This window comes from Mytilus californianus, unplaced genomic scaffold, assembly GCF_021869535.1.
Source record: "Mytilus californianus isolate M0D057914Y unplaced genomic scaffold, xbMytCali1.0.p SCAF_26, whole genome shotgun sequence".
Lineage (NCBI taxonomy): Eukaryota > Metazoa > Mollusca > Bivalvia > Mytilida > Mytilidae > Mytilus > Mytilus californianus.
The window spans coordinates 2,595,221-2,621,051 of record NW_026262675.1 but is presented as its reverse complement, the minus strand read 5'-3'; the positions used below and the strand labels follow the sequence as shown (position 1 = coordinate 2,621,051).

The 25,831-nt window shown below is 32.2% G+C and overlaps 1 protein-coding gene across 2 annotated transcripts; it reads right to left on the bottom strand.

Annotated features, from left to right (window-relative positions):
* Window positions 1–1,618: 1,618 nt before the first annotated feature.
* LOC127732680 (5'-AMP-activated protein kinase subunit beta-1-like) lies at window positions 1,619–19,113 on the bottom strand. Of its 2 annotated transcripts, none has more exons than XM_052241852.1 (7): window positions 18,616–19,113; window positions 14,159–14,313; window positions 13,017–13,110; window positions 11,139–11,265; window positions 8,856–8,983; window positions 7,885–7,953; window positions 1,619–5,130 (listed from the first exon to the last, which is right to left on the bottom strand). In XM_052241852.1, exons 1-7 carry the CDS (start codon window positions 18,742–18,744, stop codon window positions 5,053–5,055), a joined length of 780 nt encoding a protein of 259 aa, XP_052097812.1. In that variant the 5' UTR covers window positions 18,745–19,113; the 3' UTR covers window positions 1,619–5,052. The 2 variants fall into 2 exon arrangements, with proteins under 2 accessions (XP_052097812.1, XP_052097811.1); XM_052241851.1 differs by lacking the exon at window positions 11,139–11,265 and adding an exon at window positions 11,339–11,465 and having other exon boundaries at window positions 18,616–19,112.
* Window positions 19,114–25,831: the final 6,718 nt, after the last annotated feature.

The following is a 25,831-nucleotide window of genomic DNA, read 5'->3' as shown; positions in this document are numbered from 1 at the left end:
TAAACTGAGTTATTTCCTTTAAGAAAATGAGAAATTGACTGGTCTTTGAACCTCAAAGACAATTTGACAATTTATCAATCATTGGTCACCCATTTTGATATGAAACTTGAGCTGTTTTGAAATTGTTCTTTTAAAATGTTTTGCATCATTAATTGGAAATCTTTGCTAGTTTTATTGCTGCATTAGATGCTATATTGAATATTTGAGAAGGACGTCCGGTATTTCTATTTCCCCCACAATGTGTCGTGCAGGGGATAATTATGCAGTGAAAGAATCATGGCCAGTCAAAGCACCTAATAATGAATATACAGGTAGATGAATATTCAAGCAACACAAGTAACGAACAAATTCATATTTTTTTATATACTTTATTCAGTTTGTAATTAATAATTATTAAAGGAAATTACTTTATAATTATTTGATACATAACAAAGTACTGTTTGATTTCTGGCATAACAGTTGAATGAAATACATTTATAAAACTCTTTTTCACTGTGGAATGTCTACAATAGAGTACATGATGACATCCGATTATGAAACCTAAGAAAAACACCCTTAAATACTGAACTAACCAGGTTGCATAGAATTCCTTTAAAAATCAATTAAAACTACTAAATGTCAACATTTTTATATGTTTAAATATCAAGAAGTGGAGAGTAACATAATGTTTGTTTATATACAGACTAACAGTTTTAGAACAATCCACTCAGCTAGTTAAAAAATTTTATAGGTTTTTTTTTGTCATTACAGAGGTAGCTTTCTGTCTACAATACCAGATTAAATTGCTGATGTTACTGTTAGCAAGTTGAAAAAAATAAATGGGGAACGTGTCTATGGGACACCAGATGATGCCCCCGCTTGCATATCATATAAAGTTATAATGGGAAATAACTGAAGAACGGTAAAAGTGACGCTACCTAAATTTGTACTTGATCTGATTTTGTGGTAATAAGTATTGTGTATAAGTTTCATAACATTTGGTTGAGGCAAACTTAAGTTTGAGAACGGAAACGAAAAATTCAGCAATTTTTCCATTTGTAAAGGGGCATAACTCTAGAACGGTTAAAGTGACACCACCAAAATTCAAACTTGATCTGTATTTTGTGGTTATAGGCATTTTGTATAAGTTTCATAACATTTGGTTGAGGCAAACTAAAGTTAGAGAATGGAAACGAAAAATTCAGCAATTTTTCCATTTGTAAAGGGGCATAACTCTAGAACGGGTAAAGTGACACCACCAAAATTCAAACTTGATCTGTGTTTTGTGGTAGTAAGCATTGTGTATAAGTTTCATAATATTTGGTTGAGGCAAACTAAAGTTAGAGAACGGAAACGAAAAATTCAGCAATTTTTCCATTTGTAAAGGGCATAACTCTAGAACAGTTAAAGTGACACCACCAAAATTCAAACTTGATCTGTGTTTTGTGGTAGTAAGCATTGTGTATAAATTTCATAATATTTGGTTGAGGCAAACTAAAGTTAGAGAACGGAAACCAACTTTGGGACGTACGGACAGACGTACAGACAGCCAAGGGTAAAACTTAATGCCCCCTCCGCTACGGCGGGTGCATAAAAAGTCTGTTAAATTTATCAGTTGAAAGAAAAATACATATGGTAATAGGTTGAAATTGTGTAACTTTATTAGTTGTATGTATAATATATGGCCATAATTGTATGGCAATCCTACACATTGGTAAACAAAGTTTACATTGGTAAAATGTAACAAAGTTGAGTCTTTCTTGAGCTTGGAGACAGATATTGCAACATCTGTGACAGCCTCGTATAATATATAATATTATCATCAATTTTTAAACAGTTCATAATAAATGAACAAATATGTTTTAGTGTGCACGACACATAAATCTGTAACGTAAATGATAAAGTTAGCGAAGATCCAAAAAGAATACAGTAACCCAAAACATCAAAATTATTTAGTAAAATAAATGTCAAATAACCTTGTTTGAAAAACTCTAATTTTCCAAGGAACCTTAAGCATGTTAAGAGAAGAAATTTTCCCTAAATTTCATTATTTGTAAACAGTTTGGTTAAAAACATATATATACCATTGACACAACTTTTCATTATGACCCTATCTAGTATGTCATGGAAGTCTGTGAACAACTCATGTGAAATCATTAGATAGATTAGTAGCTTGTAATACCTTGAATTTAAGATTGTACATTGGTGACTTTCAATACCTTACTTTTCAGTAAAAAATCAAATCAGACTTGTGAAAATTTTTGGAAATTAATTGGAAATTTTGTCTGGTACAAAGGTACCATATTAGTTATGTTTTATAATGCACCTCATTAAATATCATTTATATAAAACATAAGTTTCACTGTAGATCATTTACCAATAAAAATAGCAATCTTGGAAACAGTCTTTTTAATTCCTATAGACCAATGGAATATACCATAATTAACTAAAACCAGATTTTTACAGAACACTGAAGATTTCTCAGATATACTTATTCTATTATCAATATAGACACCGATTTGTGTTTTCAGGATATTTGTTTTATGCATGTTATGTATGCAAAAAGTTTCCATTCAGTCGCAGTGTTAATTGGATTATAAAATGTTTCTTTAATAATTTTAATTCAACTATTTTTGAGTCAACAATCAAAATTGACTATAACCAATAAACAGACACCATTGAATGTAATTTTATACCCATATCATACAACAAATATGATATTCATGATCATTTCTTGTCTATCAAATAATATTGCTAAAATTATAATGGCTGTATCATAATCTTTCAAGAAGTATATAAACTGTAAAACTAAAATAAATATCATTAATAAATTCACACAAAATAACAGTTTACGATTAATCACAGAATTCAATAAAGCCCTAATGAATGAATAAAACAAGTGAAGTCATTTAAAACATCATACAAATCTATGAAATAATCTTCCGTTTACATGCTATCACACATTGAAAGTTCATCATGGTTTACACGGGAATAACTTTCAGCTATTAACATAATTTTTGTCATTTAGCAAAATAAATTTGTGGATAACAATAATTTTGACTGACTAGTAATGATAGAAGACTGACTTTGACTGCCACGTGTGATGAATATATTTCACAGTGTCAATCAGGTCAGGTCAGTAATACAGAAGAAATCGGAGCTTAAAATCAACCAAGGGTAACATATTGCTTTATATACATATATTTAATTCTGAATTTTCTTCAATTGCATTTGTACATTATAGGTACATCAAATCACTAACAACTCAAGTAAAGATATTGACTAAATACACTTCATAAATAAAATTTCATAAAGCATTAGTGGTTCAGTAGCTGTCAGTGGTGGATCCAGGGTTTTGAAAAAGGGATGGGAAAATCAAAATAAGAAATGTCTATGCAGTGATAATATTTGTTTCTTTATAAGGACCTCAGCTAAATCTACCACTGTTGCAACCACCACACGATTGTGATACAGCTGTCTTGGTTTCTATATCTGTATATAGAAATTGTTTTGGACCTATAAAATTCCAAGGCCTGAAGTAGAACCTGACTTTGGGGAGGAGTAGTTTGAGGCACATGCCAAAAAATACACCTAAAAATAAATTTTGATGAAAATGACATTTGATGTAGTATTTCGACCCATCAGGGCACCAAGAACAAATTAAGTCTTTTGGACAAAATATGCATCCAGAAACATTTTGGACAGTGACCCTTCCAACATATAATACTCCATTTGACCTCTATCATGGTATATACAACAACTTATAAAAATGTCACATTACATCAAGTTACACAAATGTTTTGCAATATCTCTTTGGTTTAAAAATGAATGATCTTTCAACTAAAAGTTTCTTTTTCTGTCTCAGTGTTGCTTACATTCTGTTATGTACCTCTTTCGAGAAGAGCAAGTAATTGCACATTCATAAACATTATACTGGGTCTTGGAATCCATAGAATGACGGGGGTTGGTGCATTCTTAATGAATTTCAAGTGCTGATAATATTGATTAATCAAATGCAATAGAAGTACAATTCTTCTCTCAGCTTTGTAAATGATCATTTCTACACTTAATTTTCATAATGTTTTATAAGCTTAACATTTGAATTAAAATAACGCAAGTTCAGACATGGAATTATTTCTTACTAGCTCATGCAAACATGTTATACATTGTAGTTACTCAATTTAATGAAGCAATTTTTATGCCCTGCTTATTTATTAATTGTTAATTAAAAAGAATGGAAAGCATATGTTTTTTCACTGAACACATTTTGTTAGCATCTTTTTCTTTTAACTCTAACTTAACAATAAATGAGATTTTTACACCAGGTTTTTATCAAAATTTAAATGTTGTTCACAGTTATAAAATAAATGCACCACATTGAAAAACTCCAGAAATCAATTTGATTAAAGGGTACAAAAAAAGGTGCAGCTGACAAATGCAAGTGATGACTCACGTGGCCACTGAAGGCTAGTAGACTTAAACAATACGTTAAGTTATAAAAGGCACTAAAATATTATGTTTAAAATGCATAGAGAACTAATTAGTGGAGTCGTTAAATATCTGAAACTCTTGACTAGTTTAGTTTCCTGCAAAAATTAAATATTCCACTAATTGAATTAAAATTATGATTTTTTTTTTTTTTAATATGCATTATATGTAAATAAATATACATTTAATTCTCATGTCAATTAAAAATGTCTACAAAGTGTGATACAAATCAATTTTTTACTATCAATTATCTTGGATATTAAGTTTAGATCTACAAGCATTCAGAATTCTTTAACAAGACTATCACACATTCTGGAGAAAAATGATTATAAGAAACCAATAATGCAGGTACAAATATCATTTGTTCAGCGATGATATTGGCAGGTGGTAAATGAGACATACTATATTGGCAATTTCTCGTGCAAATAGAGATCTTTGTCACATTCAATTTATCAATGTTTTAACATCCAAATTTACATACAGCAATATCTACACCCAGCATCCATCACTTTTCCTTCACATTATTTTCATTTAATATTGCAATCACTCTGCACTTGGTTTAATTAATTATATAAATATGTACACCTAAATTGGTTTATATAGTAATGTTGTCACATATTTTTTCCTAAATCGATGAGTCGCACTCAGTACCATTACTCCATCCTGAAAAATATCAAACTTAATTAGATAACTTTAACAAAACGTTATTTGAATTACATTAATGATAATATTTATTTAACAGCTTATTATGGTTATTTACTGATAAGTGATGAAAAATTAAAAGAAGAAAGTAAAGAACCTGTATGTAATTTTAAAGAAGTCATCCAATCTTTGTGGCCATTTGTACTTTGCATGGAGAACTAAGTGGACAAGTGTGTCTTTGGTCAGTGTTTACATGTAAGATTGCAGGAGATATTAGCTGTGTATAATGGAGTTTTGGTGACCCTTCACTGTACCTTGTATTAAACCAGTTCTAAGAAAAAGAGAGGCAAAAGATACCAAAGGTATGAAGATAAGTAGTCTATATTTCAAAATCTCCCTTTTTCATAATTCCCTTCCTTAACACTCTCTTTTTCAATTGCTGGGCTAGGCCAATGTCGGAAATTGCAATTTCTTATTTCATCTGGGACAAAATACAGATGCTGGCGATACTTCTGGTGCCAACATTTCCCATGTCAAATTTTTCATTTCTGGATTGTTATGTAATAAAAGAACAATGTTCCCAACGTTGCAAATATTTTATCTATCCAAAGTACAAGGGCAATAACTAAAAAATACACACTTTTTGGGGTTCTTTAAAACAATTTATTAATATCTTAGAGAAATGAAGGCTTCAGAGCAAATGCAATGCGATTTCCGTTATAATTAATTAATATTTCCAAGGGGCATAACTCATTTAATAAATTGCTTCGCTGAGCACAGCTGGATACGACCGCAGATGTCCAACCCTGAAAAGTTGGGGCCAAAATGGACACAATATTCACGCTTGATACAGGTCTGAATTTGGATTGTAATTAAATTTTTGACACATAATAGGTTTCTGACACAGAATAACTGTAGTCAAAGAACTTCAAATTGGTTTTATGATTTGAATTTATATTCATTTTTTTGCTTTTGTGCAATACACTATATGAATTGACCCCCCCCCCCACCCAAAAAAAATTTACCCCCTTTTTTTTGCGTTTGTGCAATACACTACGCTGTTGGATATTAACCCCCCAAAAAAAAAATATTTGAAGAAATTTTCTTTCAATTTCTGAAATCTGAAATGAGAAAAATTGTCCCCCTCCAATTTTTTTCACCTCCCCCCTTTCCCTTATTCAAAAATAATAATTCTTTACCTCAAGTTATGGTCAGTATCTCAGACAATCATCATTTCTAAATACATAATTTACAAGCAGTGTAAGGGAGGTAATCAAACATTGTTATTTAAATTGATTTGGATTTTGATTTGGATTACCTCCCTTACACTGCTTTTAAATTGTCTCAATTGTCCTTTAACCAAAAAAAACCCTTGTTTTTCCCCTTAATTCCTAAATGGTTTGAGCCATAACCCCCCAAAGTCAATCCTAACCATCCCTTGGTAGTATGGAAACTTGTGGTATAATTTCAGAGAGATTCATACACTTTAACACAAGTTATTGTCTGGAAACTACAAAAATGCTTATTTGGGCCCCTTTTTTGGCCCCTCATTCCTAAACAGTTGGGACCATAACCCCCAAAATCAATCCCAACCTTCCTTTAGTGGTTATAAACCTTGTGTTAAAATTTTATTGATTTCTATTTACTTATACTAAAGTTATTATCCGGAAACCATCTGTCTTCGGACGACGCTGACGACAACAACGTGATACCAATATACGACCGACCAAAAAATTTTAATTTTTGCGGTTGTATAAAAATATTTGATCAGCACTCATTTTCCAACTCGTCAAAGACATTGCTGATATAAACCTATGATATAAGTTTCATAAAATTCCAAACTGGAGATTTTTCAGGCTCCATCTTTTTTGGAGCCAGAGCAGCCCCTGAATGATACATTGTAAACCCCTGTTGCTGAAAAAGTCTTAAAAAACTATTTCCATAAAAAAGTTGTAGGGAACAAAAGAAACTCATTAAGTACATAGGGGAAAGATGATTTTATATCTGCATTACATGGGTTTTTCATTTTTTTTACCTTAACTGTTGATGTATTTTTCTTCCAAACTTTGTGTCTCCAAGACACCTGATGTTGGTCATTACAAAAACCAGCTGCCATGCACATCAGTATCATCATGCTTATTTTACAATGAATATTTACTGGTTTTGTTATTGCATTCCGTATGAATAAATATATCTCAGAGTGATATCTATGTCAGAATTGACAATGTGACATTATAATGAATAAATGCAAGATATTTTGTTTAAGCCATATGCATGTTTTACTCATACAACCATTTTGCTTAATATGAAACTTTTGACTATTCAGTTTAAACACTACAAAATTATAAAATTTAAAAAGCCTACATTCATTCCGTGGTTTGTATAGATAGCACCTGTTCTGTAAAAGGTTTGTTAATAACACTCACAATTTAAGTATTTAAAGTGAATGTGGATATTTAATTGTTCCTACATGAAACTATAAATAATAGCTAATGCTGTTTGTTGGATATGGGTTAGGACCTTGTTAACAAATCACATTGTTTTGGTATATGCTTTTGAAAATATTACCCAGAATGCATTATACTTTGAAATAGTGAATTTGGAGTTCCAAAAATCTCTTGCAAACATTTATGATATGGGTTGGTCAATTGGATATTGCTTTGAAATAGAAAATATCTTAATTTATGAACACTGGACAACAGACAGAAGCATATCAATTAAATGAAATGAATCACATCACTCAAAGGGTTAGAGTAGATTATCAAAATTACTAACCTTTATTGATAAGGCATACAAGTGATTCAACATAACATGATTAGGTTCTGGTAATAAGGTTGGTTCACACTGAAAATATATAAAATAATAAATCAGTAAAACTAGAGACTGAGGCAACTGTATAACACACCTGAATAATTATACCTACAGGGTACTAGTCTAAAATATGCAAATGTGATAAACAAGCAATTAACTAAGATGTAAGCTCAGTGTGTATAAGTCTGAACATCTTTAGAAATTTGTAATCTTTCGAGAACAATTTCTTTTTACAGTATTATTTAAATAATTGTTAATAAAATTTTCAATTGATACATTGTAGTAAAAACAGTCCTATTAGTTGACAAGATATTGCCCAAGATTTGGTTGAAGTTTGATAAATAACCAGTGTTTAGAATAAACTCTTGTGCCATGATCATATGATATATCAATCTACTAGCCATTGTTGTCAGATAGTAAAGGCCATTCCATTAACAAATGGCATAAACTCTGAATTTTAAGATTTTAGACTAGACGTGGGCCTAAAAAAAACAGAAGTAGCCACTGGTTCATTACAGGACTTTTCAGTTTGTTTAACTGAATTGTTTTAATAGTATTTTTCTATTTGTCATTTTCAACAGCTGCAATGTTGATTTGATGATAGAACATAACTTTTAATGTTCACTCCTATGAATGCTGCTGGTTAAACCTCCAATCACCCAAGCTATTTGGATGGAGAACATTTTTGCAAAGTTTTCAAGGAATTTAAGAGGACAAGTGATTGCAAAAGCTCACATTGGATGTTTGGGCCAGGTGAGCTAAAAAAAAAAGATGGGGGGGGGGGGGGGGGGGGGGGGGGGGGTAGATAACCTAAAACCCATATTTATTTTGTTTTTTTTTGTTTCTCAAACAGTTTTGGCAGCAGTTTGTAGACATACATTGTACATGTATATTGAATAAAACAACACATTGTTGTTATTTTGCTGGATACATACGTGGGCAGGAATATCTTTATTAAGTATGACTTGTAACAAATGAGGAGGAAGAATAGGTGGTCCAGTGACTTTCTCTCCTGGTTTCCTGACTGGTACTTCCTGCCCATATTCATCATCTAAACTTTCACCTGTAAATACATAATGTCTATCTAATATTTCATTGTAAATAGTTACAATATGATGAATCATATATGAATATTTCATTTTTCTTTTAAATGATCCAGATATCTAATTGAAATGTAATAATAGAAATGGAACACTTAATTATAGAAAGTAAAAAAACAACAACCATGTGGCATGGTTGCATTGTTTACGGGTACATCTATTTCTATTTCTTTTTTTTTTTCAAAGTTTTTTGCAGCCATAGACATTGTAGTTCAGATTTTTTGTATGCTATATACTTAAAAACTCAAATACATGTAGTCACATAACAATTGCATCCCTAAAAAAATCAGTTGGTTTACTGTGGCTATTTGTCTTTAATTTTCTGAAAATTTATAGTCTGCCCCTTTTTATAGTATTTTTATAGAACTGTTTTAGTGTTCTATCGAACTTTGGAAAATTCTTCCTCTTGACAACCAATCAAACAATAAGACTAACTAAAATATAAATGCATATATTTAAAATGATGATATCTGCATTTTAAAATACAACTTTCAATTAGGGCTCGTAATGATCAGATAAATCAACAATTTCTAAGAGCTATCATGACTGAGTCTTCTCTACAATGGCTACCTTTTTCTTGATGAAAAAAATCAAATATGTTAAAATCAAATGGGATGACAATTCTAGCAAAGTGGAAATCCGCCTGAAAACAGATATTTTTAATAAACATGAAATAGTCCTTTGATAGGTCTGATAAGGAATCATTAGGCATATAACAAGACCTGATGAAGCAATTTACATTTTTATTTAAATATATCAGAAATAAAATAAACTGTTGACACAGAGACATGTCTCCTCTGTATGTAATTTTGATAGTAAATTGCAAAAAATTGAAAATTGAAGAAAAAAAATATAACAATCTTAAATATGTTAAACTATCAAAGTCAATGAGCTATGACTGAAGGTGCAGGGCCACATAATCTCCTCTGAAATGAGATTTGCTAATGCTTATGTCACTGCATACCAAATATCATTGACTAACTATTAGAAGTTCCCCTTCAACTGACCTGATCAAGAACTTTTACAAATTGTTGACAATGCAATTGTCTATAGCACCCCTATATATATATATACCTAGTGCCTGAATTTGCCTCCATTACTTTGTCAAGGTAAGACAAAAATAGATGACCACCAAGGAAATTTTTTTTATAGTAACATAAGGGTGCATAGATGAAAGTTTAATGTCCAGTGATAATGTTTCAACCATATTCAAAGACAAGAACATGCTGATGTGATACAGATATGAACAATGCTTTTTACATGCATTACACCCAACATACATTGTACTAACTTGCTAGCTCACAAGGTTAACAGTTTAAAACACGTCATCCCATATCACACATTTTTTTTTACTTATAAGTCAAGCAGTCTCTGTTCTACTCCTAAAAAAACAGGTGCTTTGTGGAGGAGCAATACCAATTTAAAGTCTAATTTGCTTGGACCAAGCATCTCAAGTGGTGAGCATGCTACCTGTACCAAAAGACCACTAAGGCAGTAAGGAGCATATGTAGATAAATTTCTAATATCACTGATCTGCCGAACCCATGCCTTTAAATCCTTCAAGTTAAGGAAAGGGGGAGACTATGTACATTGTATATTTCACACTGGCACACAAGTTGCAATTGTACAATACATGTACCTTATATTCAATTGGATTTCTAGATTGCTCAGATGATCTATATGCAATTTTTATATACTCATTATTATAAGGCAAAGTACACATAAATAAGGGATATTTCAGGTTTGATGAAATTGTGTATGCATTTAGAACTCGTTGAACTGCATCTGAATATAGAATAATTGATATATGCAGCTTTTATACTTCTTTTTGGTTAAACAAAATCCTGTGGACAGATTTGAAAGAAATTGCAATTTAAAAGTGAAATTTTCTGCTTTTCACACATTTTCTTTTCATTTACAGACCTATGTCACAAATGTTTAATTGACTGTATTTGAAAGTATAAAAGCTACATATCATTTTTTGGATATTCAGATGCAAACTAGTTCTAAATACATACAAAATTTCATCAAAATCCAATAAATCACCCAATTACGTGTACTTTGCCTGAAGTAGCATTACTGAAAGGTTATACATGTATAGACTAATTCAGTACTTACGTCCTTTGTCTTTTTTAGAATTTTTTACATATAGGCTATCTAAAGCTAAAGCTTCAAACACTTCAAAATCTGCTTTCCTAATTTGTATTGAGTTGCTTACACTTCCTTGAGTATCTGTCAACACAGGCTGGAATGTATTCAAAATTTGAAGATTTGTACTACACATTACGTATATAAGTATAGACTAATTCAGTACTTACGTCCTTTGTCTTTTTTAGAATTATTTACATTTAGGCTATCTAAAGCTAAAGCTTCAAACACTTCAAAATCTGCCTTTCTAACTTGAATTGTGTTGTTTATATTCCCTTGATTATCTGTCATTGTAGGCTGGAATGTATTCAAAATGTTATGTGTGCAATGTGTACAGTGTATCACATATAAGTGTATACATATACATATAAGTGTATACATATACATATAAGTGTAACAAACTGAATATCATCCAAAAACAATACTTGCAATACAATACATACTACTGTTAGTGTTAATTCTGTTCATGTGTGGTTAGATTTGTAACATGATTCCAAGCTCTGTATCTTCCTGGCACTGACAAGATGAACAACTCTGATCAACCAACTATAGATGATTCTCTAAAAGTCAGCCATTGAAGGACAATCCATATCAAAATTTTTGTCACAGTGTTTATAATCGGAATTCTTGAAAAATAATCTTTGAATGCTTATACATGTAGGAATGAAGGAACATCAGACATAATTCTGAAACCACCAGAAGACAACTCTTACAACATTTATTTCCAAAATTTTCTGAGAAAAAAACAATGTTAGCGCTTTATATAGTAGAGGGATATTATTCTTTAGACTAAATCGTCATCAAATTGTTAAAAATACATGTATCCTCGGGATGATTCATCCTCTGTCAGGATGTCCAGTGAATCACTGAGAAACATCAGTATTATAGTGATTGGCACAATAACACACAATTCTGTCATATAATATCTATTGAACATACGTATACATTGAGATTTTTTTTGGTAAACCAGCAGCAATTACCAGCACTCTATCAATTGTGTGTAATTTAAAGTATGGATCAAAACTATTCAGTATTTGTTCACAGAATTAGAATCTAAAAGTAATGTTGTTGTTTTTCCCTTTTTCATCCTATATAAATATACATGTCTTTTTGATGGAGTCAAGCCATTTCAATTGATATTAATAATTTAATAGTGTGTCTTTTTATGTTGTAATGTTACACTACTATCTCAGGTTAGGGTGAAGGTTGGCGTCTGTTAAAACCCGCTGCATTTTTATGCACCTGTCCTAAGTCAGGAGCCTGTTGTTTGTTGGTGTGGTTCATAGGTGATTCTCGTTTTTTATATAGATTAGACCGTTGGTTTTCCTGTGTGAATTGTATTACACTAGTCATTTTAGGGCCCTTTATAGCTTGCTGTTCAGTGTGAGCCAAGGCTCCGTGTTGAAGGCCGTCATTTGACCTATAATTGTCAACTTTTTATACATTGTGACTTGGATGGAGAGTTGTCTCATTGGCACTCATACAACATCTTCTTATTTATATATAAATGTATGTCTTGCAGTGACTGCTGCAATTTTAAATTTGTAAAATAAAAGATGCAAATCTAAACGAATGAAAGTGATCATGGTAGGATTCCTAAAACTTGCACAATAAATATGGATATTCTAGGTACATTGTACATGTATCTCACAGATTCAATCTTGTTATTCTTTAAAATCAAAACTATTTATTTTCAGGTTCAGCAAAATAATATATAGCGCAAATTAAGGCCTTGTTTTGGCTATGAAAAATCCAATTGGTAATTTCATGTACATGTAACAAACAAACGTAAACAATACCATATTATGAATACCATGATGATCAAATGAAAATTAAGTAGATATATACCTCTGAAGGGTTGTGCTGCCATGACCCATCAACAAAAAACTTGTACTGATGTTCACCTTCTGGTAATTCTATAATTGTTAGAAAATCACCATGACTGAAACAGAAACAGAAAAGAATTGCAATATGCAAGATGGCCTTATTACTATAACACACCTACTAACCATTAGGCATTAGCAAATTTCAAACAAATCAAACTTGCCAGGGCACCCTTGTGCAAATAATCATGATCACATACAGTTGTATGGTATACAATTTTCTATTTTTAAGTTAAACTTATGTTCATCAAAATGACATGGGGGACTTAGGGGCCTTGGTGGTCAAAGTAGTTCATCTAATGTATCCTAATTAGCCTGTTAACACTAAGGTTGTGAATTTTAACCCAATATGTGGCAAGTGCATTCGACTCCAATCCTAATTGATTAGGATTGTCAGTTTTCCTGCCAAAAGGCATGGTTCTCTCAGGTCTCTCCAGCTTCCTCCACCAATTAAAACTGACCTCCATGATACAGCTGTTAGTGCTAAAGTCATTACACACCAACAATCAATCAATCAAAATGATTCGTTTTTTTTGTCGTTTGCTTGGGTGTTTCATGGACGTATACCCCACACCTCCTTATATTCATACAAATTATCTGACATACATTGTATCTGTACAATCAATATTTTTTTTAAAACTTTAATTGTGGTTTTAAAATAACTTTTTTATAAAGTTTGTTGACTGTTTTTGATGACATCATTTTCATGAAATGTGGGATACAATCGGCTATTATCGATTGTATTCTCTTGTCTTAAACACTTTTTGCGAAATTTCGTAGCTTTTATTTTGCTCTGTTTTTAGAAATATAACTAATACATGTACCATGAAGTTATCAAATAATCACCTTTTTACATTCATTACAATAAGTGACTTTTCTATTGTTGAGTCACCAGTTTTCCCACATGAGTCTACTCCACTGAAGAAAATAGTGATTATGGTATATTTTAGGTGGGTGGCTTTATTCCTCTTAAAGCAACACCAATATAAACAATTTAAGATACCAGTTTTTATTCAATAAGCATGAATTTAATATGCACAGTTTGTCCTGATGTTTATATCATGTCATGAATGATTGGGAAAATTTGCATGCTTTTTCTTTACAAACCTTTTGACAAGAGGTATTTTGGCCCATTTATTAAAACTTCCAGCTAAGTAAATATCCTTTCCGCCACCTTCCCATTTGAATACTGCTGGTAAAAGTTTTGGTGTCTGGTAAACCATATCAGCTCCCTGACTCAGAGTTGTGGCAGCTCTTGGTCGCTAAATGACAAGGAAACAATTTTCTTTAAAATAATTGCCCCTTTCTAACATAATAAATTGGGAAGAAATATATATTCTCCAATATGTAAAGCAAATTAAAAACAATCAAGTAACAGGGAAATAAGAATTTTTGGCAGCTATAATATGAAATTTTTTATAAAGCTACAAAGATATTAAATTATCTACTGAAGCAACAATATTATACAAAGTTCCACTATCAGCTTTCTCAGATCCATTGTCCAGAACTAAATTAATTGAATCTCTAAAGTATGCAATAGCTACCTGTTTATTGTATGTGGTACCCTAATAAAAACTCCTATTGATCAATAAACCATGAGGTCAAGGTCAAATGAACCATCCCAAACAGATATATGCATGTATTGTCTATCATTTGTTGTTTGGAAATTATTGGTCTTTTGTTGGGCAATGTATGACAAATATATGTTGAAAAAACTCGACCGTAATTATAAATTATGTAATTCATTGACCGCTCCCGACATGTGTAACTTCAAGGCATATTTTAGCAGCGATCGATGTCTTTCAAAATTACTGCACTTTTCTTGTATCCCTAGTGCTTTCGACTGGAGAACCGTCGTACACAAGCATCGCACAAGTTGGCACTCCGAGGCGGGTGGGGAGCAAGAAGGTGAACTGTGGTTTATTTTTATCAATTGTACCGCTTAAGTCGACGCTAGGGGCCGTCTTGGCTTTGTTGTAGGGTATGAATGATTCGTTCATTGTTGAAGACCCTACATCAACTGTCAAGATGAACAGGAATAAAAGCTCTGTTCATTGATAATTTTCTATGTTTTCTATGTATTGTGTGCGATTTTGTCCCATGTACATTTACTCCATATCCTTTCATTTTCTATGTACATTATATTTTCTATATACAGTAATAGCTAGTAACCAAATATATTTGATCTACAAATGTATTTTTTTCTTATAATCACTGAGAAACTGACCTAATTACAAAACCTTTTGTCAGGAACAATTTGCAAAATTATTTATGCAGTGGATGTGGACAGAGAATAATTTGAATCTGAATGTGTACAATAAAAAAAGGCTTGCATACATTTTTTGTACCACACCTGACCAAAAAATGATGCATCAAAAAATACTAAAGGCTCTAAAAGAGCCTTTGTCGCTCACCTAGATCAATGTGCATATTCAATGATGGACACTCTCTAACATTCATGACATTGTGGACAAGAAAAGAACTAATGACAAAAATCTCTTTTAAGTTGATCCTGTATGTTGATCATTTTTTCTGTTTGCAGTTTCTCTCATCTTATTTAGTTTTTGCCCAAAACAAGAAAAAGGGTAAAAAAAATTTCATTTAAGGGCAATCACTCTAATAGAGTGTCTACTATTGATTTCAGCAAAAATGAGATACTTGGAAATCTTTTTGTTGAGAAGACTGAGGGACCGGCAGTGGATGCGGACAGGTGTCATAATTTATTGTTACAGGTAATCTGCTTATCCGATTTGCATTTTACCTGAATATTTATCTTGGTAAAAAAACTTCAGAACTTTAGAATTTGTCAAATTTATTGTACTTAATAACTTGTCTTAAAATGTATGTTTGAACTGGAAAGGAGGCAAGAAAATTTGCTTGTTTTTTATGCTGCTTCAGAGTTTAAATTCTTGGTCAAGAGACAGCAAAGAACTACAACGTACATTGTATATATGGTGGTATATGTACAATACATGTATATATGGATGCATTAGAATCATGTACATGTACATGTACATTTATAGGGACAAACCACTACAAATCAAGTGAAATGTCCAAAGACTCACATTTTAAAAAAACATGAAAAATGACCTGGTAAGAATCATCAGGGACCGACTGGGCTTTGTCCAAATTGCGATTTTTTATTTCATCTGGAAACAAAGTACGGCTGCTGGAGATATTTCTCTCGTATTTCTTGACTGTAACGGTAATAAAATAAACGGTCACTCAAATTTGTGAAAGTAAAGCGGAAAATTTACCTGCCGACAAGTTTGTGACTTTGTTTACGACCCAAGATAATCAACAGTCACAACAGGTGTCATAACTTATTGTTACAGGTAATCTGCTTATCCGATGGGTCATTAATGATGATCAAAATTAATTAATACAAATACCATCAGTCGACATTTTTTGTCATTTCAACATACGACCATACAATTTGCAATTTTAACATAGTTGCATGATGAAAACATAATTTACAGAAAGACGAAAACCGTAATGAAGTTATAATAAACATCGTTTCACTTGAATCCCGTTATTTTTTTTTAATTCAGACATATTTCGTCTTTGCCTGCCCTCATTTCGGATAATATAATAACATGATGGGTATTCACTTCTACTGTGTATTATAATTATATCTTCAGTAGAAGTAGGAGCACACCCCAAACAAGAAAGATAACTCAAATATAATTTTTCCTAGTATTGAAATACATGTAACTGCAAGATATGTTTTCATACTTCTGACTTCATGACTGATAGGTTTAAGAGTTCTTTTGAGATTATATGATGCATTTAAGAGGGTCTTGATATCATAGGGGATTTGGGGAAAGGCTGGGTCATCATTTTCTATTTACTTTTTTTTTAAATATACAAATTTTCTCTATTCTGTATAGTTAAGTGTCTGTTATTCTCTCTTTTTCATTTTTTTGCCCAGTTTTCTCTATTATTTAATTTTAATTTTAAAACATTTTTCTCTATTCTGTAGCACATATATACAGACCATAAGCTAATTATAAGGACAGGAACATTGACCAATAGATTCATTATATTAGTCCCTGTTTTGAGACATGACAATCAAAACAAAAACATATATGTACAATACATAAAATTGAGAATGGAAATGAGGAATGTGTCAAAGAGACAACAACCCGACCAATGAGCAAAAAAACAGCCGAAGGCCCCCAATGTATCTTTTTTACCACACAAAAGTGATTTAAAGCCCTCAGAACCTTGGCTTAAACCCTGGTGTCAGTGAACCTGTTTGTTTTGTTCTTTCACAGAAAGGAAGAAAAAACATAAAACTAACAGGACATAAATTACATGACAAATCATCACTTAAAGTTAAAGGATGAATAGTTCATAAGAAAATTCAATTAATTGCTTTCAAGAGGAAATCAAGACTACACATATACATTGTAGCTGGCTCTAATGTTGATTCCAATTTTTCCAAACTGGCAACAAAATATAGCAGCTGGCGATTTTTCTGGCTCCAACTTTTTAGGAGCCAGAGCAGCCCCTGATCCTCTTTATTTATTGTGTATAATAAGTACATGAACACTTTTCATAGGAGCTGTTATATATTTAACAAGTACAATGTGCTATACACAGGCAATATACAATAAATAGTTACTGGATAAAAAGAAATGACCACTACACAGAAATCAGGGACAATCTCAATGTACAAATGACATCAATTTATTTGTTGTCACCTGATTAGCATACATTTGTATTAACCTGACCTTCAAATTAAATTTAATATAGTAATAATTATATATATTAAGGATTGATGAATTTAACAATTTTAAAATACATGGCAATTTATTGGACCAAATAAACTCAGTCTTCACGCTTAACCACAGGCCCAGTAGCCCAGGCTTGTAAAACTGCTTTCAGGCCTGTAAAAATCATCTCTACAGGCCAACAGAATCTAACAAAAATTTTCCAAAAATTGAACTCTGGGCCTGTAGATTTAAAAGTTTATCGTGAAGACTGTAAACTAGACTACAATTTTACAATGACATGTCAATTTATGGGACCAAATAAACTAGACTACTTTATATATATATATATCTACTATACTGTACAATAATGATTTATAAACCTATAGCTACCAATTTACAATGTACTGTTGTGTCAAAAGGTATTGTAAACAAAATATAAGAAAAGGTCATCTACAACTTACACGTATATGTGATGCAGTTCATTCTTCTCAAAAGTCAAAATGTTATTCTACTTTTATATGCTAAATGGTAACCTTCCTCAATGTCAAATAGTACACATTTCTACTGGGGGCTACATGACACAATTATCATAAAAATGTCAACTTTACAATCTAATAATTTTTTTCAAGTTGTTATTGAATAATTTAGTTTAGGAAATGATACACAGTTTAAACTTATACAAAAATAATTAAACAAAATTTGGATCTCAAAAATATGAAAGATAAAAAATTGTTTTTAATCATTGGGCATATGACCTTCACCTTCAACTCAGGACATCTAGTAAATATTTACATATTTACTCAAAAGACTTAAAGGAAAACACTAAAAACAAATTTAAAGAATTACCCTCGTGTTAGGATTAATCACTTGAATGTGATCAAATTCTTTTTCACTATATCCATATCTTCCAGCTACAAGTTGCGGTCCAGATTCATCGCCAGACACATGGCGAGATTTTTGTGATGTATTACCCATTCTACTAAAAAGTAATGTCACATCGGATTTTCAAATGTCTCAAATTAATATTTCACCCCGACTGACACATTAAGTGCGACCAATTGTTGACTTCAATCTTGTAAATTCTATCCAAGTAAAGACAAGAAATAATGACCGACACTTGTCATGTGGTCGATCACCTCGTGTAGTTTATTTACAAAATTCAGATCGACCTAATCCCCAAATTTGACTTAGTTTGAGTTTTAAGGCAAAATCCGGTGCTCCTTGCCTAATCTTTACGTCATTTTTTCTTCTCTGAAGTCAACATTTTAAAAAAATTGATTGAATCGAATGCAGAAAGTAAACAAATATGGTGGAATCCACGGTACGCATGCCAGAAAAAATAATTGGTAGAACAAGTACGGAAATATGAAATCAGTTACTAATTTTTAGTGTAATAGTCCCAGTTATTTCATTTATACGCCTCTTCTTATTCTTTTGAGTATCCCCGTACAATTATATTTATATGAACTCCACGATTTCTGATCATTTCTCCACGTCTAGATTGTGTTAGCACTCGGCAGAGACATATAATATAGTATTATATGTCTCTGCACTCGGTCACAGAGCGCAGTGAATGAAAGATATCATGTCTGCTTCTGCTTCTGTCGTTTGATGGCCGTCATATCATTTCAATCCTGAGGCTGGGGCATTATATTGATCCTCATTCCAGCCTGAGCATAAGAAACAAAATGTTACGGAGTTCCTATATTCGAAGACATGTATAAGTCTCTGCTATTTCATAGGTTTTTCGGGGACAGGACATTTTTTTTACCCGCCCCCCCCCCCCCCCCCCCCTCAATTTTTTTTCTCTCCAAAATCCGTTATTTATTTGTATTCTTTTAATTTCAATAATTACCCTGTTTTTCTATGTCATACTTACATAAATATACTCGAAACAACATGTGTTTACGATTTACTATCAATTATTAAATTACTATCCACAGCGGTCATTGATAATAGGATAGTGTAGAGCAGTGACCGCTGTGTAGACATATATACACATACATGTATATATGTCTCTGGTAAAAGATAGTGTTGATATTCAGTTGGAGATTTATTTCATGCGGAATTTCATTTAATTATATATATATAAGGTCACATGTAGTCACCAATCAGTTGAGGTAATCTGTCCACAGTATAGAAACAAATACCATATACATTTTTGACTCATTCAAAAGTTAGAAAAACATTCTTTTATATTATTAGACTCGGATAACTCGGATAAAATGGATATGGTAAAGACTCTGTTGTGTTCTCTTATCAAACAAAAGACAATATAACATTACCCTATATAATCTTTATCTTTTTATGCATTTGGACAAAAACCTATATAAAACACCTTAGCTCACGATTGCTTTCATTTTATTTACTTTCCGTTCAAATACTTGTTTACCTCTGTCACGGTAATCCTAAAAAAAATACTTATGAGCCTGAAAATTTTGCATTGACCAGTTGCTTGGGAAAAAAACGAATACTCATACCTTTTGTCAGTATTGTGTTCCGGTGCAAATATGGAAATACGAGTTATAAGAGATACGGGGTATACGTCAATGAGACAACAACCCCCGGTGTCTCTACGAGTCTAAATTCCCCTCCCGAGTCTATAAAAGTTGCAAATAATTTAAACAGAAACAAAGATCTGCCATCACCACCAAATTCTCCAAATAACAAAACACATTAAGACGATGACATGAGACAACCGCAGACGAGGTTCCCGGTGACTTGGAACATACATGATATCAACCACATTTTAGCAATCTGAGTAAAATTCAGATCTATCTAAACTCGCGTGCTCGTATATATAAGCTCATATGATGATAACGAAATCTGAGATTCATACTTTAATCAGATTGCACATTTTAGCAAAGTACTGTTGTTTTATTTTCTGTTTAAAGTTCCCAACTGTCTTATAATCACATACTATTGCTGTATTTGCTGCAATATCTGTGATCTCTTCACATAGATCATATAGAGACTATAACACTCGGCGCTAACTTGTCTATCTATTTCTAAGGTTAGGTATCATTAAAATACTAAAAATAATAACCTATAATCACAGAGCTCTCTGCTATAACCAGTTTTGAGATACAAATTTAATCATTAAATATCGACAAGACAAGACAAGACAAGACAAGACAAGACAAGACAAGACAAGACAAGACAAGACAAGACAAGACAAGACAAGACAAGACAAGACAAGACAAGACAAGACAAGACAAGACAAGACAAGACAAGACAAGACAAGACAAGACAAGACACAAGACAAGACAAGACAAGACAAGACAAGACAAGACAAGACAAGACAAGACCTTAGGCACACGTATGGTGCTTCAAGAGGATAACAATTATACACATAATTATACATTTGCAAGCAAGACACACAATAAATAAATTAGCGATACCATACAGTAGAATTGAAATATACCATTTTTTGAATTTTTTGGCAATATTTTGAATTGCAACGTGAATAAAATTTTATTTTAATACTACATTTGTAACATGATATAAATTATGAAAATATCTTTTCTAAATGTCTTAAAAATTGCACAGTTTTGTTAGAACTGACACATTACAGTGTGACAATAGACCTATGAATTTTAATTGGGAAGGATTTTTTGTGTAATATGTAGGTATATACCTTTCTCTTACTGACATAATTTGTTAATTGGTACATGTAAAAAAATAATGATATTCGTCACCAATTGTATTTGAATCGCAGTGACAGCATATACGATCCTCTTTTGTTGTTTTTTCCACCGACCAACTTCAATAGGGATTTTGATATTTGAACATCTATAAATCTACTGTAGATATAACGATCTGCCACTTTTAAAAGATTGAGTAAATAGTGCTCTAAACCAAACATGATTTTATATGACGCATAAAACACACCTCTTGACGAGTTTGTCATATCAGCAAATAGACGCTGTCCGAATTGGTCAACTAATCTCTGTTTTATTTCTTTTTTAATATCTGAGCTTTTGATAACACCCTGTGCATTCCAGACAAAGGAAAATCCTGTATCATCTAATATTTGTTTCAGAGAAGATAACCATTTAAATGAGTATTGACCTGAATTATGTAAGTTATACATTAACTGATACAAAATCCCGGATAATTTGCTACTACCGCTTCGCACTAACCTTGACCAAAAGCAAAGTAATTTAGTTTTAATATTAATTATTAACGGAAATCTGCCAGTTTTCCCATAGACCACATAATTTGGTGTTGTTAATCTTACATTCAAGACCCTCTTCAGGAAACTTAAGTGCACCTTTTCAATCATGTCAACATTCTCATGACCCTATATTTCCGAGCCATAAAGTAAAATTGGAGAGACCATACAATCAAATAGTCGAAACTGCAGATCTGGAGAAATGTTTACTTTTCTTAACTTGTAGTGTAATGCGTACAGTGCTTTTTGTGACTGTTCAACCAGTTTTTTCTTTGATAGATTAAAGTTACAATTGTATCTTATTAAAAATACCAGATAATTATAACTGTTCGTGAGCTGTAACTCCTCGCCTCTTAACATAAATCTCAGATTTCGTTGACGCTTCGCCTTCTCAAACACCATTACTTTTGTCTTATCCATAGATATAAGAAGATGTGGTATGAGTGCCAATGAGACAACTCTCCATCCAAGTCAAAATTTATAAAAGTAAACCATTATAGGTCAAAGTACGGTCTTCAACACGGAGCCTTGGCTCACACCGAACAGCAAGCTATAAAGGGCCCCAAAATGACTAGTGTAAAACCATTCAAACGGGAAAACAAACGGTCTCATCTATATAAAAAACGAGAAACGAGAAACACTTATGAACCACATCAACAAACGACAACTACTGAACATCAGATTCCAATGAATTCCAATCAATGTTTACATTTAGTTTCCAGTTAGCACAGTATTCATCAAACTTATTTAACATTCTTTGTAAATCGTCATCTGATTCTGCCAGTAATATTGTATCATCAGCATATAATAATAAAAAAATTCTAATATACATGCCAAGTTCACTTAGACAATATTCATTTACCTTTTTTAAACATGTTATATCATGCTGAATAAAATAGCTTTCAAGATCAATAATGAAAAGAGCAAACAGAAAGGGCGATAAGTTTTCACCTTGTCTAACTCCAACTTCGCACGGAAAGAAATTTGAACAACCCGAGTTGTGTCTTACACATGATCTGATATTAGAATAGAGGTTATGAATAGAATTAAATATTTTGCGTGTTATGTTACTAGAAATAAGCTTTTGCCACAGCCCTACCCTCCACAGGGTATCAAAGGCTTTCTTGAAATCTACAAATGTACAGAATAAACGCTTTCCAGAGAATAAATAAAGACCTTTCCTAAAACCCGCTTGGCATTTTGAAAGTAATTCAATTTCTTGTGCAAACTTGTCTAGACTAAGTCTATTATTTAGTATAGCTGTAAATACTTTACCTAAACATGATACCAGTGTTATACCTCGATACGAGTCTGGATCTTTAAGATCTCCCTTATTCTTATAAATGGAATTAATTATTCCCATTGACCAGATTTCGGGTAAAACCCCTGTGTCGAATACGAAATTGAACAAATTGACGTAAAGAGGTAAACATACAGACACAGAATTTTTAATATACTCGTTTCTTATCCCATCATATCCAGCGGCTTTATTATTTATTAAAGTCTTAATGACTTTGATAATTTCTTCCACGGTAAAAGGCCCATTTAAAATTTCATCAAACTCATTAAAATGTAGGTTAGGTAATTGAAACTCTCCGGCCGCTTCACTTACCTCACTCTCATTAAGCTTCTTAAAATAGTCATACGTTACTTCTAGTGAAATTGAACTTTCCCTTTTTTTGTTTCGGAGAAAATCTATTTAAAACTTTCCAAAATTCTTTCGGGTTATTTTTTGATATATTACGAAGCTTCTGTTCTGTATTAAACTGATATTTTTGGAAACAATTGTTTATTTCTTTTTTATATTCCTTACTTGCTCTTTTCAGTGACTTCTTATTATTTATACTTTTATGTTAACTATATTTATATTTTGCCGAGTGAAATTGTTTTCTTTTCAATTTACATGATTTACCAAACCATGGTTTATTACCCTTTTTGACCCCATGGGCTTTTTTCATCGGACTTTTATTAACAAAATTTCCAAAAGAATCTGTAGCTGTAGCGAGTAAAAATTTATTAAACTAGTTATAACTCCGTTTATATCATGATCATCTTTTTTGAAGGATTCCAATTCATTACACAAATCAAGTATTTTTTCCTGTTTCTTTCTCACATTTTCGATGAATTTGTGTTTATCCTGTTCAATCCATTTTATTGACGTCTTTTTATGTGAACTCTTTTCCTCTACTTCTATATTGGCCTCTGTTATTAGTTTGACATGTATGCGGTTGCGTACATCAGAGAATAATGCATCAAGGCCTCTGTTATTAGTTTGACATGTATGCGGTTGCGTACATCAGAGAATAATGCATCAAGGCCTCTGTTATTAGTTTGACATGTATGCGGTTGCGTACATCAGAGAATAATGCATCATGGCCTCTGTTATTAGTTTGACATGTATGCGGTTGTGTACATCAGAGAGTAATGCATCAAGGCCTCTGTTATTAGTTTGACATGTATGCGGTTGTGTACATCAGAGAGTAATGCATCAAGGCCTCTGTTATTAGTTTGACATGTATGCGGTTGTGTACATCAGAGAGTAATGCATCAAGGCCTCTGTTATTAGTTTGACATGTATGCGGTTGTGTACATCAGAGAGTAATGCATCAAGGCCTCTGTTATTAGTTTGACATGTATGCGGTTGTGTACATCAGAGAGTAATGCATCAAGGCCTCTGTTATTAGTTTGACATGTATGCGGTTGTGTACATCAGAGAATAATGCATCAAGGCCTCTGTTATTAGTTTGACATGTATGCGGTTGTGTACATCAGAGAGTAATGCATCAAGGCCTCTGTTATTAGTTTGACATGTATGCGGTTGTGTACATCAGAGAGTAATGCATCAAGGCCTCTGTTATTAGTTTGACATGTATGCGGTTGTGTACATCAGAGAGTAATGCATCAAGGCCTCTGTTATTAGTTTGACATGTATGCGGTTGTGTACATCAGAGAGTAATGCATCAAACAGAATAACCTCAAACTCTTCAATATTCTTAAAAAGATTTGATAAAACTATAAAATAGTCAATTAAAGTGTTGTCTTTCGTGGTAGCCTTACCTATACCCTTATCTGCCCCAGTCCTACCCGCTGTAATATACAAATTATTTCTCTTACAAAAGTCTACTAATTTAAAACCCTGAGAATTTGGACGCATTTTATCATCTGAAAATCTTTTTAGTGGAATTTTTAATGAAATCATATTTTGGTAATCATATGAAAAATCGATTAATTCATCGTTTAAATTTTCATCTAAAACCTCTACCAAATTTTCATCTGTCATTGACAGGTCGAAATTGTCCCTTGTATGCCTGTATCTTTACCTCCATAGGGCATAATGGCAGATTTCGTTTTAACTGCAATCAAAGGTTCTATAATATTTGTTGTATATATCCCAATGTAAATCGTTACTGATGTTCAATCCCAGGTATTATATTGATTTTCAGAATTTCAGTTCTATGCCTTCTAAAATTGTGTTGACTTTTTACTGGTATTGTTATTGCGTATTCATCATCGTTGTTGCATTTAACAGTTTGGAAACACATCCCCAATTGTCAGCCAAATGTGCCTAAGGTGTCTTTGTCTTTTTGTAGCACCAACAGTCTTTGTTGATGAATATAAAATATATCTCAGTACAAATGTTCAAATGAAGTTCCATATGGTGGCGTGCAAGATTTTATAATCTAAAGCTTAAGGGAATACTGGTAACAGAAAATCCCTGGTCTACCTTCAAAACTGAATGCATAATTTCTTATACACGAGAACGCTATAGTATTATCAAAACTATAGATCTACAGTCAAAAGTAGTGTTAGTGCCATGCTTAGCATCTAAGCTGGTCAATACTATAACAAAGAAAAAAATTCCATCAGTCAAAATGCTCTACAAAAATC

Bases quoted from the DNA above. Each gene is read 5' to 3' on its own strand.
- LOC127732680 (XM_052241852.1), bottom strand. From the start codon at position 18,744: ATGGGTAATACATCACAAAAATCTCGCCATGTGTCTGGCGATGAATCT. The intron at 13,111-14,158 runs GTTTGTAAAGAA...TTTCTGTTTCAG, and splicing joins AAAATACCTCTTGTCAAAAG to TCATGGTGATTTTCTAACAA. The intron at 5,131-7,884 runs GTTAGTAATTTT...GATATTTTTCAG, and splicing joins TGTATGCCTTATCAATAAAG to GATGGAGTAATGGTACTGAG.